At 37.1% G+C, this 21,400-nt stretch overlaps 1 protein-coding gene across 1 annotated transcript in view; it reads right to left on the bottom strand.

Annotated features, from left to right (window-relative positions):
* SDK1 (sidekick cell adhesion molecule 1) overlaps window positions 1-21,400 on the bottom strand; it is a 1,163,851-nt gene that overhangs the window by 510,641 nt on the left and 631,810 nt on the right. The window contains 1 exon segment of the mRNA XM_078152930.1: window positions 7,381-7,514. Coding sequence (XP_078009056.1) covers window positions 7,381-7,514 — 134 coding nt within the window.

Below are 21,400 nucleotides of genomic sequence, written 5' to 3'. Positions count from 1 at the left end.
TGTGGTGGCCAGGGAGGATAATGAGTAGAGTCTGACATAGTTCTTCCACGAAAAATGGCAGTTAACTGGATCAGGTATTCATTCAGCCCTTTATCCCCAAACCTAAGGAGGAATAAAGTAAAACATGGTTGGGGTGGGAGTATATTAGGCCAAGTGAGGCAGCCTCTGATGGGCAGGGGGTAGGATGATAATAAGGAGATGAAATAGTTAAAGCCTTCATGGAATGGTCACTCAAAGAGTTTGACATAACAACCTAGAAGAAAAGAGAAAAAAACATATGAAGAATGTTCATTGTCCACACTTAGATACATAGCCCAATAATGATTCTATCTTGGACAAGTACTATAGAGGACAATGAGCTGGAACCAGAATTGAATAATAGGTAGAATGTCTCATTTAGGAAATTTCAATGAACCCAAATTCCTTGGCACAAAAATCCATTTTTTTTTTAACATCAACCTCATCCTGGTAATTCTGTTACATAGCTTCAAATCATGAAACATCAGAATCTCTGAAGAATTAAAATTGCAAAACATGATAGAGTGATGAAAGCAGATATACTGAGGCTACAATGTTACCAAAGATGACTGGCATAGAAAATCTTCAGGAAGTGGATGACTGTAGAAGGAGACAGATTAGTCATGTAGTAAGAGTAAAACCCTAACAGATAGACTACCTGTATTTTACACTGGTATTCATGAAAGGCTAAAAGACCTAGCAGTAGGCTTTTCATTCATTAGATAGATCCTTTGTGGAGGATTTATGGGAGTACAGGTATAAGAGCTACAGAAGATGAAAGGTTGTGGACTGTTGGAGATAGTATTCACATTGATTTGATCACTGATCAAATGAAAAATTGAATCAAGTTCTTGGAATATCCTCTCTCCATCCACATCATTCTGTTCTTTGGAGACCTACCACAAATCTCATCATCACCATGATGCCTAGTCTATTATAATTTACAGTATTTTTCAGGGCCTATGACACTTTCCATCTGTACCATATACACATGTCAATCATGTAGTACATTGTGACATCTCTTGTACTATCTCGCATTGTTCTTCAACTCTTGCTTTTAATATTTAATAGATTATGTAAGGGTGTGAGATTTGTCTCACATTAAAAAAACTGAATAATTACTTGGTGATTGTAAAGGGTGCAAAATTGAGAATGGGCCATTAAGTACTTGTAAAGGAAGTATAAAGAAGTATTTATACTTCTTTGTTAAGGAGGTATAAATAAGGTTTTAATAAAACCTGAGGGAATTATAAAGTAGCTAGTGATAGGAAGGAAGAAGGAAGGAAGGAAGGAAAAAGGAAAAGAAGGATAGAAGGAATGAAACTTTTATTAAAACTGTCACGTGTCAAGCACTTTGTTAAGTACCTCACAAATATTATCTCATTTAATCTTCACAATAACGCAGAAGGTAGACGCTATTATTATTCCAACTTTACAGCTATGGAAATTGAGGCAAACAGATGTTAAGTGACTATGCTCAGGGTCATAAATCCAATAAGTACCTGAGTTTCTATTTGAACTCAGGTCTTCTGGACTCCAAGCCCACATCTCTGTCCACTACACCACCTAATTGCTCAATGGCTCTTGAGGACCAACGATGCTCTCCATGGCCTTTGGAAAGAATGCTAGACAGCTCTGTAATTAGTTGTATGACAGAATTAGCTCTGGTATTTCTCCAGAGTTGTAGAGTGGAGGACTAGGGAGTTCAGTTGAGCAACTTGCCCAACAGAAATGCTGCACAAAGGAAGAATAGCATGAAAATACCATGAAAAGAGAGAGGACCCAAGGGTTTCCTTTAGCATATATATTACCTATGTGTGTGCCCACTATTTCCACTGGTAGTGGACGTCTTTGTAGTAGAGTGTGCCTTAAGCTCCTGAGAAGAATATTTTGCTACTACATGATCAGTACGTGATGGACTGCTGTACGTGACTTCAGTCCATGCTTTTGCTTTGAGGTAATTGTGTTAACTGGCTATTTAAAGTGAATATATTAACAGGGGTTTGTGAACTACAGTTTTTAGGAATATAAACTCAAAAAGATCCACATGTACAAAAATATTCATAGCAGCTCTTTCTGTGGTGGCAAAGAATTGGAAATTGAGAGGATGCCCATCCATTGGGGAATGGCTGAGCAAGTTGTGGTATATGAATGTAATGCAGTACTACTGTGCTATAAGAAATGACGAACAGGCTGACTTCAGAAAAACCTGGAAAGACTTGTATGAACAGATGCTGAGTAAAGTGGGCAGAACCAGGAGAACATTGTATACAGTAACAGCAACATTGTGTGATGATCAACTATGACAGGCTTGGGTCTTCTTAGCAATACAATGATTTAAAAGACTCATAATGAAAATGATAACCACATCCAGAGAAAGAACTATGGAGTCTGAATGCAGATCCAAGCCTATTATTTTCACCTTTTTATTATTTTTTTCTTTCTCATGGATTTTCCCTTTTGTTCTGATTCATCTTTCACAACATGACTGATGTGGAAATATGTTTAACATGATTATACATGCATAACGTATATCAGATTTTATGCTATCTTAAGGAGGGAGGAGGAAAGGGAGGGAAAAATATTTGGAACTCAAAATCTTACAAAAATGAATGTTGAAAACTATCTTTACATGTAATTAAAAAAATAAAGTTCTATTAGGAAAAAAATGGTGCGTAGACTCACAAAGTACTTTGGACTAAAACTCAGAACGTGTTACATAAATAGTTTCTTTCTGTGCATTTGTACTAAAAGTAATCCCATGGCTTTGTTTTGGTAGTAATAGCTGAGGGATAGGTTTATGAACCAATTGAGAATCACAGACTCTAAAGTCAGCAGAGAACCCTCAGCAGCTGTCCATTCCAATCTATACTCAACATAAAAACCCCACTACAACAACAAAAACATCATCATCGTCATCATCGTCATCATCCCTAACATTTCTATAGCACTTATTACATGCCAAGCACTGTGCTAAGCCTTTTACAAATATTAGCTCATTCATTGTCAAAAAACCCCCTGAAGGTAAGTGCTATTATCCCCATGTTATAGATGAGGAAACTGAGGCAAAGACAGAGGTTAAGAGACTTGCCCAAAGTTACATAGCTAGTAAGTGTCTGAGGCTGGATTTGAATTCAAGTCCTCCTGAATCCAGACCTAGTGCTTTATCCACTGCACCAAATAGCTACCCCTATAACATACATGATTAAGTGATCATCTCCTCTTTAACTGAAGACCTCCAGTGAGAGAAAACTTGTTACCTCTGAGGGTGGTCCACTCTAATTTTGCTATTAAGCTATACGTTCAAGCAATGCATTCCCTGCAGAGGAACAAATCTTGTGTGTGTACACAAGGAATGTCCCAAGCCACTGCAATCCCAAGTCTGGTTCCCAATTCTCCCTACCCTTACCTTTGGGGCTGTGGTGGGGAATGATTATTCAGACTGAGGATGAAAAGGAGAAGCCTCCCCATTGGGCAAGGACAGGGGAAGAAGCAATGAAGACGTTAAAACAAAGAAGGATCTTGCCTTACCAAAAGTCAGATGTCATTTCACTTCTTTTTTAGTACAAGATCAGCGGTGATGGTTTGTACCGTCACAAGGCATCATTTTGCCTCATCTTTCACTTCTATGCCTTTCTAGAAGAGAATCTTGATGCATGAATTCAGTTCTGAGTGAATTGCACCACAGAAGTTAAGTGAGTGTAAAGTCCTCAAAGGAAAGATGAAAAAATGGGTTGGCAGGTTTATAAAGCTTGCCCGAGTTTGACCTCAGAATAGAAACGTCTACTCTCTGGAGAGTTCAGCCCATTCTTTCTCCAGTGTGCACCTGAGCTTCAGGAACTAGCTATGAAAAATTCATCCAGTGATGCTTCCAACAATCCCACCTATGTCCTTACCATCTGCTGAACGTAAGTCACATTAAAACTTCAAAGCGAATTCACAATCCTCGTTGGCAGCAAATCTTGCTAGTGACTAGGTGAGCTGTTAGTTCAGTCAAGTCCTCCCCACTGACGGGAAATATCTGTGCAAAACCTGCAGTAATTTGTCTTTGTATCCAGCTAAACATAGGGAAAGGGGCTAAGAAGTATTATAATCAACTAAACAGTTGCAGAAGCAGCAGGTGGTACCATTATGGTGCTGTATTTTATTTCCAATAGTTATGCTTGTTATCCAAATTCTCTTTATTCTTTAGTTTCCATAGATGGCAACAGGAACCAAACTCCTCAAAAGGACTTATGTGTGTGTTTTAGCCTTCAAATACATGTTTATACTTTTTAGAAACATCCGCATCTTTAAAAACCTGAAATGTGTCTTCGCTCCTGTTAATTAGGTGATGGTATATCAGTTAGGTGACTAAGTCTCCCTTCAAAGCTAACCTAGGTTCTCTACTTCATTCCACCAATGCTACTGCTGCAGAATAGATCCTTTGTTATTGAACTGGAAGCTAAACACAGGACAACATGACACCCTCATATTTTAAATTAATTACAATATGACCAAACTAGGAGCTTAATTTCCAGGCTCGACCATTCCAATCTTATCCACCACACAAAGGTTTCCTTCTTTATAGTCTCTGTGCTAGGAGAAAATTTATCTTCGTTGAATGATAATTGGCTGTATTATCTTTTGACTCTTCAGAAATGCTGGCTGGCAAGTTTAAAAAAAATTTCATCAATCTTGTTTTATGTTTTTACAAAGCTTGCATCAGAAGGGAAAAAAAGAGAGATGTCTAAGTCTGCAGAGCACACTATGTCTTGCTAGCATTATGAATAGGTCCGGAGAATATCTAATTTACTAATAAACCTAGTAAGGTGTTGTAGCCTTCCATGTTTCATGGCCTAACAAGAGATCTGGTATTTGAGGCCCTCGCCTTCAGTTTCAAACCCATTCATTCCTGGCAGGAAGCACTGCTTCCACATAGGATGTGGGGTACAAAATGGAAAACTATGAGGGCCCATGAAAATTTATCAAGAACTCTGTGCTTGTTTTTTTGTTTGTTTGTTTGTTTTTAATTTATTTACAGTGAGGAGACAAATACCTATACATTGTCAAACACTGAGCCAAAACTCTACAAATGAATAACAAATTTGTTCTCAGAAATTTGTTCCTCTTCCTTTTTTCTCCGTATTTCCAGCTTTATTTTTTTGGACACTTCACTGCTTATTAATACTTCCTCTAGGTTGTGGGCATATGAATTATACGGAAATTAAGCACAATTCAAATAATTAAAATATTTATAAACAGCATCTGGGCTATTTTCTGGTTACTTTGAACATGCAAACTAATGAAATTAAATGTTAAGATTTCTATAGATTTCAATCAACCCTGTTCAAGGCTTCATGATGTTAGAATCTTGAGATGTCAATATATTAATTTTAATTTTTCTTTTATTAATTTGTAGACTTTAGGCATGTAGGAATCCACTAGCAGTCTAATAACTTTGATATTAACTAGAATCTTCCTAAATTTTCTTCTATATTTTCTTCCACTGTAATGAGGTCAATCTCTTTCTCATTTTTCAAAATTTAACTCCTCTTGACTTGTTATCTTTCTGAGTTTTATTCTGTAGCTCTTTCTGAGAACAGTTGGTTAAGTTTAACTAATAGAACTAGTAATAGTATTTGTGGAATCTGAAACTAAATGTCATGACAATAATCTAGCTTTATATGAGTTCCACTTAACATCATAACATCATTTCTTCATCATTATTTAGGAAAAATTTTCCCCAAATAATAATAGATTTTAACTTAATTCCACCTTGCTGAATTATTTATACATCAGTATGTCCCATGAAGTGAATTTTGTGAAACAATCAATGGGTTTTTTCTTTGAGGCACTTAAAACCCCAGAACCTGTAACAAAGAGCTCCAAAGCACCAAAAAAAGGCCATATTTATGCCCAGACTGGCATGTGTTTCTGTTGTCATGATAGCTGGATTGTTTCCTATGAATTTTGGGGGTCTGGATCTATAAGCGTAAGGAGCTCCTGAGTGGTTACTGATACAGTGATCATCATGGCTACAGATTCACATTCATCAGTTTCCAAGAGATGCTTGGGGCAGCAAGATGTGTCAGGGGCAGGATTTGGACTCAAGACTTCCTGATTCCAATGCCAGCCTTCTTCGTGCCACAGCACACTGACTCTATTTCTCCCACAATGTTTTAAGGTTGTCAGTTCTCCAGGAATTAAGGTGGCCAAGGGGAATGGAGAGGGAGCACACATAGGTGACGGGGACCCACAATGAATAAAACAGAATTGCTAAAATCCGTGTCTGTCAATCCTAACCTTTCTGTCCTCATTTTCCCCTCTTGCACAACCTCCCCAAATAAAATATAATTTATCTTCAGTAATTTTCCAAAACAATAGGAAAAATCACTTAAGCAAAAACCCCTATCTAGCTATTGTACGAATGAAGCTAGATCATGTCCCCTCCAACCAAAGTACTTAGCTTATTCTTTCCCATTTTTTTAAGGTTGGCAGTTATTGCTAACTCTTGGGATCTGATCATAATATTGTTAAAGCTTACTATTTAGTATCAGTTTCCCAAACTGTGCTTATTCAACAACACCAAAGGTACATTTTATACCATGAAGACACTAAGATATCTGAATATTAAAAATCAGGGTACATAAAAGTTCAGTGACCGTTATAATGTTTCTTTGATAGATAAACATATCTTAATATCTAAAGTGATAGCCAAACAACTATGTTAGTATTCAGCATCATTTTCTTCTCTATAGAAACTATTAGGTACTAAGACTAGGCTTGTCTTTTACAGGCCAAAATTTTGAAGTAAATTTCATTGATAAAATTATATTTGCAAATGGGATGTCTTTCATGAATCATGTTGTAGCATAACTAAGGTGAGTGACGGAAAATATCAGTTTAATCAGGTAGAAAAATGGATTAGTTATTATGTACATTTAATACAGTTTATTTTAGCTCAACTCAAAAGGAATTTTCCTAAGGCTTTTCATGCTGAGCCAGAAAGACATAATCGTCTTAGCTCTTCTAGTTCCAATTAGGAGTCAGGAATATAATCCCTGTTAGTTGAGAAACATTTTTAAAAGGAAAAAAAAATCACAAATCTATAAAAGCAAAAGCATAAAACTGTTCGTAAAACTCAAAGAACTTTCATTCACAAACATTATATGTATCAACATTTCCTAGCATAACCAAGTATTATTTTTAAAGAAAACTGTAAGTTAGAAGTTCTACCCATATGCTTTTGGCATCTGATTAATAAAAGAGATAATCAGGTTAACTAAAGGAATGTCCTATTTAACATCATTGTCGATTAAATCAAATTGTTTATTTTTCAATAGCATCATTTGAGCTTTCATTTAGCATTTTAAGACTTACTTTCTATGCTCAAATAAGTGAATGGGCTTGTCTTATTTTCTCCATTTTTTTCGTTGACAGCCTGGACATAGTAACCTCCTGTATCACTTGGAGTTGTTGCCAACATCACCAGTTGATTCTCCAGGGTTATGGCTCTGTTTAAGAAAGCAAAAAGATAGTATCAATTCACCAAAGAGGGCTTCTCATTTTCTATGCCAAAAATAAATTTCTAGGTCATCTATATAAAAAAAGGGGGAGGGATAAAGAAACCTTGAGAGTTGAAACAAATCTCTGGGCAGGCTTTAAGGAAATTTAGGTCACTGACCCTTCCCTATTCAAACTGTGATAAATACTTATAGGTTAACACACAGCAGATTATAATACTAGGAAGATAAAAATTAGAAAAAATAATGTAGCCCTTTGGTAGGGTATCAGTAACTGAGAATAGCAAGGGACATTTCAGTGATGTAATAAAACGAATTTCCTTTATGGTGCTCATCTTTCATATTTCTAATAAAGAATCTTCTTTAAATTACTTCTCATTTCTATTTTTATTAGCTAGATCATAACTATTTAACTTACCTTCTTCATGCAAAACAAAAGTGTTCCCTTTAAGCCAACACATACAAAAGCTGCATCTTAAACTAAAAGATTATATAGTTATCACTTCCACATTGCAGGGGTTAGAGGCGTGGCACCCCCACAAGCTGGAAAATCTATGTAAAACTTTTTGGCTCTCCCTTCATACTACAGAAGATGTCTGGATTATTATGGTATTAAAAGATAAAATATGTTGATATTATACAATACTGAAATATATTTTATGCATTTCTGAGTTTCTTAATTTTTCTGTGTCATCAATCAATTAAGGGAATCAGGGAATCACTTAAGGCTTCATGGAAGAAGGGACATTAAGTTGAGCCTAAAATGAATGATAATAAGGATTTTGAAATGCAGAATGGTAAAGAGGGAGTACATTTCATTCAATAAACATTTATTAAGCACTGACTATATGCCAGGCACTGTGCTAAGTGCTAAGGATGCAAAAAAGAGGAAAAAAACAGTTGCTACTTTCAAGGAGTTTCCAATCTCCAGATACGGTGCAGAGCTTGTAGGAATTGCAAAGGTAAGAGATGATGCATTGAGTTCAAGAAATACCTTGATACTATCTATCAGGTAATACTATGATTTGGCTGGAACATAGAGTACATGAAAGGGAGTACAATACTATGAAATAGGGTTAAAAAGGCAGGCAGGAGCCTGATAGATTAGGGAGGGCTTTAAATACAAGAATAAGGTGTCCACATTTTATCCTGGAAGCAACCCACTTAAGGCTCTGGAGCCATGGAGTGGCATGGTCAGGCCTATGCCCTAAGAAAATTATTTTAGGAGCTGTATTGAGCTTGGGTTGAACAGGGAAGAGATAAAAGTCATGGAGGACAATTATAAAGATATCACATAATGTACATGAATCAAGTGGTAGCTATGTGAGTAGAATGAAAGGGATAGAGATATTATAGGGGTACAAATGATGATCTTTGGTAACTGATAAGGAAGAACAGTGAGGACAAGGGAAGATAATTCCAATGCTATGAATCCAAATGACTAGGAAGATACCCTCAAAATAGGTAGAAAAATTGAGAGATAGGGTAAATTTAAGGGAGAAGACAGTCAATTCTATTTTAGATACGTTGTGCTTGAGATACTGATGAATCATTTGGGTGAAGACATAGAGCAAGAAGCTGGCAATTTGAGAAGATAGATCAGATTATATACATAGATTTGGGGGTCATTGGTATGGAGGTTATCATTGGACCTATAGACATATATGATATCATCAAGCAAAAAATTATGGAGAAAGAAAAAAAGAGGGCCTAAGTCTTAAAGAACACCTATGATTGGAAAATATGATGATGAAACAGCAAAGAGAGAAGAGAAGAAAGGATATGGTTATGTGTCAGTGGGTTCATCTCAGAGATCCAGTTGAGTACTTGAGCACATACAGTCTTTATATTTTCAGGATTTCATCATGGCCCCCCTTTCATCTGCCCACCTTTCTCCGCTAACATGAACATCACTCTAATGCAAGGCCACTTCACCCCTCACCTAAATTATTGCAACAGCCTCCTAACTATCCACTGTACCTCCAATTTTCTATCCTCTCCAATCCATATTTCACAAAGCTATCAAAAAGAAATAACTAATGAATGGGTATGACTATGCTACACCCCTGCTCAAAAAGCTCTATTGTCTCTTTATTACCTCTAGGAAAAATACAGACTTCTGATTGGTATTGAAAATCCTTCTGGGAGCAGAGCCAAGATGGAGGAGTAAAAGCAGTGACTTGCTTCAGCTGTCCCCCAAACCTCTCCAAATACCTATAAAAAATGGCTCTCAACAAATTCTAAAGCAGCAGAACCCACAAAAAGACAAAGTGAAACAAATTTCCAGCCCAAGACAACTTGGATGATTGATTGGAAAGGTATATCGCGGTGGGCTGGGAGAGGAACGCAGTTCAGCATAAGCGCGCAGACTACAGTGAACCTGGAGCAGGCCTCAGAGGACTGAATCACGGGCAGCTATGGTGGTTTCCAGACTTCTCAACCAACGAACGCCAAAGACAACTTAGAACGTCAGTGGGAAAAGTCTGTTTCTGCAGTGAGAGAGAAGAGCGGGGTCCCAGCCCCCTTCCCTGAGCTTGGCCTGGGGCGGTGGTTGCTCCTGAGCTTCTGGCCCACAGACTGAGGGGGAATCAAGGGGCTAATCAGAGGGGGATTGCAGGGATCTCCCTGCTGGTGCAGTATTCTCTTGCTTTGCCCATACTTGGATCTGGGTCACAGTTCTGCACGGAGATCCTGGAGCGAGGAGGGGCGCTGGCGAGATGGAGCTTCCAGCATAGTGGCTGGAAGAGGGAATCTTCCTCCCAGTTCCAAGATAGAAAAGAGTGCTTGTGGTCACTCATAGCACCTTGGAAGAAGTGAAAATTTACAGGCCCCTAGAAGTATCTCTGAAACAGCTGCACAAAATCGCTGAAGCTTGGGATAGTACATTCTCCACACTGGAAACAGACCCCTACCTTAACAAAGAGTTTATACCTCAAGTAATTGGCCAGGATCATGAGCAAGTAGCGCAAAAAGAGTCAGACTACATTATTTTATTTTGGTGACAAAGAAGATCAAAACATACAACCAGAAAAAGACAAAAAAGCCAAAGCCCCTACATCCAAAGCCTCTAAGAAAAATATGAATTGGTCCCAACTCATGGAAGAGCTCAGAAAGGATTTTGAAAAGCAAGTAAGAGAAGTAGAGGAAAAACTGAAAGTGATGCTAAAGGAGACCCCCAAAAATACTGAAGAAAATAACACCTTAAAAAATAGCCTAACCCAAATGGCAAAAGAAGTCCAAAAAGCCAATGAGGAGAAGAATGACCTAAAAAGAAAAACTGGCCAAATGGAAAAGGAATTCCAAAGTTTATGGAAGAAAATACTTCCTTAAAAATTAGAATGGAGCAATTGGAAGCTAGTGACTAAATGAGAAATCAAGACACTGTAAAACTAATCCAAAAGAGTGAAAAAATAGAAGAGAATGTGAAATATCTCATTGGAAAAACAACTGACCTGAAAAATAGATCCAAGAGAGAGAACTTAAAAATTATTGGGCTACCTGAAAGCCATGATCAAAAAAAGAGCCTAGACTTTATCTTTCAAGAAATTATCAAGGAAAACTGCCCTGATATTTTAGAACCAGAGGGCAAAATAGAAATTGAAAGGATCCACTGATTACCTCCTGAAAGAGATCCCCGAAGGAAAACTCCTAAGAATATTGTAGCCAAATTTCAGAATTCCCAGGTAAAGGAGAAAATATTGCAGGCAGCCAGAAAGAAACAATTCAAGTATGGTAGAAACACAATCAGGATAACACAAGATTTAGCAGCTTCTACATTAAGGGACCAAAGGGCATGGAGTATGATATTCCAAAGGGCAAAGGAGATAGGATTACAAGCAACAATCACCTACCCAGCAAAACTGAGTATAATCCTTCAGGGTAAAAAATGGTCATTCAATGAAATAGGGAAGCCTTTCAAGCATTGCTGAGGAAAAGACCAGAGCTGAATAGAAAATCTGACTTTCAAATACAAGACTCAAGTGAAACATGGAAGAGGTAAACAGGAAAGAGAAATCATAAGAGACTTATTAAGGTTGAACTGCTTACAATCCTGCATGGAAAGATGATATTTGTAACTCATGAGTCCTTTGTCAGTATGAGGGTAGTTGGAGGGGAAAAATTATATTCATGGATAGGTAGATAGATAGATAGATAGATAGATAGATAGATAGATAGATAGATGGCACAGGATGAGTTGAAGATGAAGGGGTGATATCTGGAAAATAAAATTAAGGGATGAGAGAGGATTATACTGGGAGAAGGAGAAAGGGAAAAGTAGGATGGGGTAAATTATCTCACACAAAACAGAGAAGAAAAGACTTTTACAGTGGAGGGAAAATGGGGGAAGGTGAGAGGGAAGGAGTGAATCTTATTCTCATAGGATTTAGCTTAAGGAGAGAATAACATACACAATGGGGTATGGAAGTCTATCTTACCCTACAGGAAAATAAGGGGGAAAGGGGACAAGAGAGCAGGGAGTTGATAGAGGGGAGGGCAGACTGGGAGAGGGGATAATCAGAAGCAAACTTCTGAGGAGGGACAGGGTCAAAAGAGAGAATAGAATAAATGGGGAGTAGGATAGGATGAAGGGAAATATACTTAGTTTTTCACAGCATGACTACTATGGAAGTGTTTTGCATGACTACACATCTATAAACTGTATCAAGATGCTTGCCCTTTCAATGAGGGTGAGTGGGGAGGGATGAAGGAAGAAAATTTGTAACCCAAAGTTTTAAAAACACATGTTAAAAATAAAAAAAGTCCTTCCCAATCTTGCTGTAACCTAATTTTCAAGATGTTACATATCACTCCTCTTCTCAAACTACAACACATTACGACTGGCCAATTGGCCATTTCTCACACGTGACATTCCATCTCCAGGCTCTGTGACTCTGCCCATGTTATGCTCTATGTCTGGAATGCACACACTCCTCAACCCTGTGTGTTACGATACTTAGCCTCCTTCAAAGCTCAGTTCAAATGTTACTTCTGAAGTGAGACTTTTCCAAATTCTCTTCAGCTGTTAGTGCCTCCCCTCTGTGAAATTATGAAAATACATTTTGCATATATTTCACATCTACTTGCACATGTACATGTTGTTTCTCCACTAGAATTTAAATACTTAGACGGCAAGGACTGATTCACTGTTGTCTCTGCAGCCCTAGTGTCCACAATAGTATCCAGCACATAGTAGGTGATTCAGAAATGCTTGTTGATTTACATATTAGAAACAAAAAATAATGTGTATTCGAAAATAGCATAAGCATAAACTTATTTTCTTCTCCCTGTCATTTTAAAGGAAATAAACACTTAACATGTGAAAAACCTCCAAATAGAACCAAAATAATAGATGTCATCAGGGAACTGTATGAGAGGAAGAGAAATGGACTGGTTATGTGATAAGGGTGAAATGGAAAGCCTGAGTGTTAACTGGTGTTCTCATGATGTCAAGAGAAAGCAAGGAATGTCGTTAGCACATTGAGTGAGCACCATATGGTGTACTTATGGGAAGATTTGGATTAGAGTCACAAGGAATGAGCAAGCAGAGACAGATTGGGATCTGTACTGTGGGAGGATCCATTCAAATCAGTGAGATCATAGATCCATTTGAGCACCCAAGCATATAATTCTTTCTATATTTCCAGAATTTCATCATTCTTTCCCGCTTCTCTAAGCACATGATAACTCCTCTACCCTTGAGTAGATGGACAACCTTCTGGTACTAAACTTTTCTGTGTTTAGCTAGGCTATTCCTCAGTCAACAAACACACTGCCAAAACTAGACTCAAAACCTTTTTATCTTGGAAGGATCTAGCAGAGTTTGTGCTCTGCTGGCATAGTGTTCATGTAGTAAATGCTATACAAATGTTAGGTATTATTATTATTATTATTATTATGGGAGCACTTATTTGGGTACGTGTGTATGCATAAATTTTTTTTTCTTAAATACCAAGTTATAACGAATACTTTAATGCCATGCATTTGTTCCTGAGTATAACCAATGCTTAATTAAATATTAATTTTAATTTTAGGTACTTTCTTTTGGGAATCCTCCCTATGAGCTTTTATTCTGATACTTAAAAATATTCATCTTTGGTATTCTAGATGTTGTTAGAATTAATATAAATACTATGATCAGGTACAGCAGCTAGGTGGCACAGTGGATAGAGTACCAGGTTTGGAGTCAGGAAGACTCATCTTTCTGAGTTCAAAACTTGCTTCAGGCACTTACTACCTGTGTAACCCTGGGCAAGTCATGTTTGCCTCATTTTCCTGACATGTAAAATGAGTTGGAGAAGGAAATGGCAAACCACTACAAGAAAGCCTCAAAAGGGGTCACAAAGAGTCAGAGTTGGTTGAAAAATGACTAAACAATTAAACTAAATAATCAAGTGTCTGAAGATTCATCTATTCTTATTCCCTATTTTACAGATGAATAGACTGAGGTCAGGAGAATTGAAGTGACTCGCCTAAAGTTACATAATTAAGTGGAAGGATAAAGACTTGAACCTAAGTCTTTTGATTCTAGTTCATCACACTCTGACACCTCATACTCTGATGGCTCACATTAAAGGAGAAATTCTAATAAGCAGTGATAAATATTCTATATAACAGCTCCCTTTGCAGGGAGCAGGAGAACAGCAGAGTGGCAATCTATAAATTCAACTAGACCACAATTTCTAGTGTGGATCAGGACCTGGGGGTAAAATAATCTTTCTTTTCATAGGGATTCATCTAATAAAAATTTCAGGTTTAAAGATGTGATATATGTTTACCTAAAAAAAAGGTGCTGTCGAATCCCTTGCTGCTGACCTTTAGCTTCAAGTCTAGCCATATTCCATATTCACTAAATCTAACTCCCTTATCAGGAGGCAGCCTGTTTATCTGTTAGAAAGACCTGAACCTGCTTGGCCAGTTCCTGATGGAAGATACAGGAAAAGCAGAGCCCCTTAGGGTCAGGATTCTGAATATTGACCATTACTTTGCAAATCAATTAAGTACAATTCAATTTCAACAAACATTTAACAAATGTCTACTACATACAAGGCACCATGCTGGCCTTGTTGTTAAAAAGACAAAACTGTTTCTGCCTTTAAATTCCATGTAATCTGCTTTGTAGTAGGGTATGTCTTGTTTCTTGTCTTTATATTCTTACCACCTAACAAAGTACCTAACACATAGTAGGGACTTGATAACTAGAAGTCAAGGAAGACCTGACCTGAAGGAAATGATCTAAGATAAATTATGAAAGAAAATTGAGTATCTTAGCATTGATTGAATGAGAGAGGTCAGAGAGGAGGGGTAGCAGGGGCTCCTAATATTTTAGATTATATGATTTAGAGAATTATTAGAGGCTGATCCAGGAACCACTATAAGCCTACAAAATATTCTGAGGAATGAGATAACTGTAACTGTGGAACATGAGGGAAAGATGATTTAAGATCTCAACCTAGAATCCTATGAAGGACAAAGATAAAAGGAGGCAAAGGATTCAAGGACAGAGGCTTCATGGAAGAAAGCACAGGAGTTGAACCTTTATAGAAGATAGAAATGAGCAGGAAATATCTTTGAGGCACAGGGATTATGCAGATGAACTGAGGCAACTGATGAAGAGCTAATGATCTAGTTTAGTTGGAATAGAAACTGCTTGGAGGAGCCTGATGTGAAATAAAACTGACACAAGGATTGGAAAGAGCCTTTGGAGAGCTTTAAGTGCCAGGCTAAGGACACTGTATTTTACCCTGGAAACAACAGGATCATAGACTTAGAACTAACATCAGTCAGGTGATGAATAGCACCTTCCAATCAGAGGGACAGAGAGTGGTGATGAGGTGGAGTGCTAAGGCTGATGGAATCTTGCAGGGTGATGAAGTTTTCCTAGTGATGAGCTTCCTAAGGGATGGTGAAAAAGTCAGAGAAGTCTCAAAGTAGTGCAGCTGTCAAATAGCATCTAGTCAAATGTTTCATTTTACAGTTGGGGAACTGAGTCCAAGAAAGGCTGAGTGACTTGCCAAAGGTCACACAGGTAGTAGATGCAAGAGCTAGGATCTGAATCCAGATTCTCTGCCTACAAATCTATGACTAATCATAGTCTTGCTATTATTAATAATGTTGTTATTATATTGTTAATTAACTATATTAATTAATACTTACTAGTTATTGTCATAACATTTGTTATAAACAACAAATATTTATTAATCATTACAGTAATCATTAATATTAATAAAATTAATATTTAATAATATTTTATTCTTATATAATTATATACATAATTAATATGTGCCTTGGTGCCACAAAAGGAGGTTGCTGAAAGTGGGTCGGTGACGTCATGGTCAAAGTAATAATATTTTGGCAGTGTGGAAAATGGAATATAGCATCAAGACCACGGAAACAGGGAGATCAATCAAGAGGCTACTACAATAGTTCATAGGAGAGGTGATGAGGGCCTGAGTTAAGGTGTATGTTGTAGAGAAGAGGACAGATGTGAAAGGAGATGCGAAAGTAAAACCAACTGGACGTAGAACCTGACTGAATATGGAGAGAAAAGGGTAACAGAAATGTCTAGGATTACATTAAGATTATGGAGCTGTTATTAAGAAGATGGTACCACCTTCATCAGAAGGGGCAGATATATGGGAAAAGATAATAAATTCTGTTTTAGATACCTTGATTTTGAGATGCTCCAGAAATATAAAGGTGGATATGTCTGAAAGGTAGTACAGAGATGAGTTCTACATAGAAGGCCAGGAATAAATAAAACAGGAAATCTTCTGCATAAAGACAATAATTGAACCCATAGAAATGAGGGAAGTACCCAAGAAGGGGAGTACAGAGGAAGAAGAGGATCCATGACAGCGTCTGAAGGATAACCACACTCAAGAGGTGGAAGACAGATATTGAACCGCCAAGGGAGATTGAGAAAAAGAAGGTACACAGGTAAAAAGAGTGTCAGGAAAAAGCAAAGGCGTCAAAGTCAAGTTTCTAGAAGAAGCATCTAGAAGAAAGGACCACTTAGAGCTAGCAAAGGCTGGATTTGAACTCAGGTCTTCCTGACTCCAAGCATAGCAATGTGCCTATCCAATGTACTACTTCGCTGCCTCAGTGTGCACCCAGAGGCTGATAGTTGCTGACAGTGCTGATGCTGGGGATTCTACGTCTTGTTAAACTGAGTACAAATCTGCCGGCAAGATAAAGTTGCAGTCCCAGTCTTTTAATTTTACTACTCATTCTCTTAGAATACTACTCAGTGAAGAGACACAAAAATACTACAGCAAAGCTGAGGGCTCATGTCTTAAGAGAAGAGAATGTCTGATCTGGAGGAATCTGGGGCTTTTCCAGGGAAAACTATAGTTGTCCTGGATGTCTAAGGACATTGACAAGAAGACCTTCTTAACAGGAGACTGGCAGAAGTATTATCAGAGAAGAGCATAGCTGGCCATTTTCTAGGACTAGAAGTGAAAGTGGGAAATAACACTTAAGAAGATGTTTTAGGACTTGCTTAAAAGCCTCAGGTTCATAACCTCAACATTATCCTTGACTCATTCTCCCTCACTTGATATATCCAATTAGTTTCCAATCTTACCATTTGTTCCTCCTCAACACCTCTCACATCCAACCCTTTCTCTCTATTCACACAACTACCACCTTAGTTCAGGTCCCTATCACTTCTTGTCTGGTCAATTATAATAGTCTCTCAAATGGTTTTCCCACCTCAAGTCTCTCCCCACTCCAATCCATCTTCTGTATAGCTGCCAAAGAGATTCTCCTTAAATGCAGATCCCACCATGTCACTCTCCTGCTCAATAAACTCTAATGGCTCCTTTTTGCCTTTAGGATTAAATACAAATTCATCTATCTGTATTTTCAAGTCCTTTACAACTCGGCTCCAATCTATTTTAAAAGCTTTATTATACATTATTCCTCTTCCCACCTTCTATAGTCCAGCCAAACTGGGCTTCTCTTTTTTTTTTTTTCACACACTGCAATCCATCTCCCACGCAGATGTTATCCTCCATGTCTGCCATGCACTCTATATTCTGCCAGATTCTCCGCCTCTTCACACTGGATGAAGCTAAAGCTCTCCATTGTACACGAAGACTTTCCTGATCCTCCTACATACTACTGCACTCCCTCTTTTTTACTTTATATTTTCTACTGTGTATTGACAGATAGACAGACAGACAGATAGATAGATAGATAGATAGATAGATAGATAGATAGATAGACAGACAGATAGATAGATGGAAAGATTGACAGATGGACAGATAGATGGACAGACAGATATAGATATAGATATTTGGTAGGTGTTGCCTCTCCAGATAAAATGTGACTTGCTGTAAAATGTATATTGGGTAATTTTCCTTTTTTGATTTTGATGAATTTCTTTTTGATATGTTATAACCTGCAGGTTTGCAAACAAAGATTTGGTACTTGCCCATTGGAGATTTTCATGGGCTTCCGGATAAGATCTCAATCCAAAAGAAATATGACACTCTTAAGAGGTAATCAAGGTCTATATCTCGTGGAAGTCTCTGACAAATAGCTAATATGAACCCTTGTACTAAATAAAGTTACACAGATGTCATATTACCATAATATCCATAATTTCCTTTTTTGATATAACTGATCTTTTCCTATGCTGAAAAGGTGGGTTTATTAAAGGTGACATAAAATTGCTTCTGCTTTGAAGGAAAAGAATGGGATTGGTGAGTGAAGAGACCCACAAGCAAGGTTTCCAAGCTGTAAACTGCCCTAAAGAGTTAATATCTCTACAGTAGATCCTAGCAGTCACTAAAATTTAGCTAGGAAAGGTTACAATCCACGTTCACCTTCAAAGTGATCCTTGACCTTCAGACCTTCTACCCTACATACGTTTTTTTAAAAGATTTATTGGTACTTTTTTTAAAAATTGCATTTTCTGACCTCCCCTCTCCTTCATGAAACACCCCCATCTCAATGCAAATGCTTTGACAGAAAGAAAAAAAGCTGGTAAAAATAACCTGATGCAGAGATCCAAGTTTGATGGCAAAGAGAGTTGCCTATAGCACTGTGGCCTTAAGTAACTTAATCAGGGTCAGACAATGAATTTGTGTCAGAGATATGATCTGAACACAGGCCTTGTTGGGTTTAAGGTCAGCTTTCTATACACTATATCTTTCCACATAATAGGTACAATATAAAATTGCTGCATTGAATCAAATTGAAAGGTTAAGGTAATTTAAGTGGTTTTATCTATACCAGGGGTTCTTAACTTTTTGTGTGTCATAAACTTCTTGGGCAATCTGATGAAGCAAGCCTGTGTACCTCTTATGAGAATAATGTTCTAACATTCATAAAATAAAAACAAAGTTTCAGAAACGAAATATGGCTGGCAAAATATTTTTTTAAATAGCAAATTATTGGACCCCAGGTTAAGAACCTCTGACTTATAAGAGGGAAAAAAAAGGTAAACCATGATGACTATTATCTGCAAGAATTTTTTTTAATAAAGGATACTGATCAATAGTTTTTGATGCCCAAGAAGGCCCAAACTAAAGGAAATTGACTTAAGTAAAAGCAGCAAATACAAATATTTCAGTTGTATGCAAAAATGGTAGCCATGAATAGCAGTGGGTAGAGCACTGGACTTGGAGTCTGGAAGATGTGAATTCAAATTCTGCCTGAGAAACTTAATAGCTGTGTGTCACTGATCAAGTCACTTAACATCTCAACTTCAGTTTCTTCATATGTAAAATGAGGATAATAGCATCTACTTCACAAGGTTGTTGTGAGGATCAAATGAGATCAATCACATAGTGCTTTGCAAACTTTAATGCACTATACAAATATTAGCTATTAGAGAAAATTTAGAACTCAAAATTTTTAAAAAAAGAATGTCAAAAATTTTCTTTACATGTAATTGGAAAAAATAAGATATTATTAAAATAAATGTCCACTATTATTATGAAGGACAAGAGCTTACATATGTTTGGCACATCATATTTTCCAAATTACATTAGCATCTAGTGTCTTAAATTTGTTCCTCACATCCATCTTGATAGAAGTGATACTGTTAATGTCTTTATTTTATAGATGAAGAAACTAAGCACAAAGAATTATATGGGAGAGGCTTAGTTTGCTAAAAGTCACTACTGACACCAGGCATCTCTGTGGTGGTTGTGGAGGAAGGGGGGACTGGGGAGGGGAAGTTAATATTACTGCATTTGCTAACATCCAGGAGACTTCTCTCCCCAAAAGCAGTTGCAATTCTTAAGATTATCCTCTGTTATCCAAATTTTATAAATATCCAGTGAGTAACTAGAGGGCAATGTTAAAGACGTGGAGAGAATGCAGGTGCCATGGTGATACTGAGCCAAGCAACTACTGCGGAAGGTTTTAACCTTGCTGTGTGTGTGTCATGGACCCCTCAGCCAGATTGATGAAGTCTGTTTCTTCTCAGAATGACATTTATGCACAAAATAAAGACTGAAGATGACAAAGGAAACTAATTATAATAGTTCCAAAGAAACATGATTATAAACCCCAAGTTAAGAACCCCTTATAAGGTAAGGAAGAATTCTCATCAAACCTCTGCGACAGTTGTCATAGGATTGAAGGAAGGAATACCAGAGGACCATCAGAAAAAATAAATTAGTTCTTTGATGCTTTGGCAAAAATGATTTGTCATTTTATTCCTTATATATCTTCAGAGACTTTTCTGAAAAGACAAAATAAAACTAAAGATCATCATGACTGAATATTATTTGGGGCAACATAAAAACAAATAAGAAAAGTGTCTTTCATGTTGATGTTAATTGTGTGCAACAAATTCTGTACTTGAGTACGTGAAAACAAATTTTTCCTAAAGTAAACTCTTTACACATAGTATCTGAAAGCATAATTCATGGTAAAAATAGTTTTGAATAATTTCAATTGACTTTAAAATATATTTTCAAAATTCAGATTGTGCAAAAAAATGCTGAACCTTAGTTTCCAAACTAATATATTTAACAAAGACATTTAAAAGTTCTCTTCTTTAATTAAACAACTTTTTAATGATGGTAGTTCTAACACTTAGTGTTCTGAGTATAATCAGGATCCCTAGCCACTCAGTTTAAAAGCAAGTTCAAGGCAGACAACTTTGAAATTGATGAACTTTCCTTAGTTGTATAATTGTAAGAACTGAAATTACTACCAAGAAGTTATGGCAATAATGAGTCCCTGGATACTCAATAAATGTTAAGGTCCTGGAGTGACATGTTTATTTAGTCTGATTGTAAAGGCTTGTTACTATTACTGACCATTTAATTTGCATTCAGCAGGGAATTTTTAAAGCAAGTAAATAAACTTCAATCCACAGATTTCTTTGGAAATTTGAGGCTGGAATCTCAAATAAGCAGAACATTTATGCTTGAGTACCTCATGGGTTAGGAAGTAGTTAACTCCTGGCTAAACTGAGATACTGAAATTTCATTTTATTAAACGAGAAAAAAGTGAAGGGCAGAATCAGTATTAGATCTGTGGATGTAGAACCTGGCAATAGGAAGACAGAAGAAATTCCTATCTTTCAGAGAAGGTGGAGGAGAGAAAGAAGAGTTGGATGGGAGAATCTAAAGTCATATTGCACAGTCCTGATTAAAACAGTAAAAGGGTTTAGTCATTACCTTAATCCACTTATTGCAAAATATTTTCAACTCAGTATATTGAGGGATTTTCTCCATCCTGTGCAAAACATATCTCTAATTTCAATTCTCCTTTGGGAATCAGTAATGTAGAAAGAGTGCAGCTGAGTGGTTCAGTGAAAATGTGCCAGTCCTGTAGTCAGGAAGACTCATCTTCCTGAGTTCAAATCTGGCCGCAGACATGTACTAGCTGTGTGACCCTGGGCAAGTCACTTA

The sequence above is a fragment of the Phascolarctos cinereus genome, unplaced genomic scaffold (assembly GCF_003287225.1).
Source record: "Phascolarctos cinereus isolate Bilbo 61053 unplaced genomic scaffold, phaCin_HiC Scaffold_4;HRSCAF=312, whole genome shotgun sequence".
Taxonomy (NCBI): Eukaryota; Metazoa; Chordata; class Mammalia; order Diprotodontia; family Phascolarctidae; genus Phascolarctos; species Phascolarctos cinereus.
This window is presented reverse-complemented; position numbering and strand designations above follow the sequence as displayed.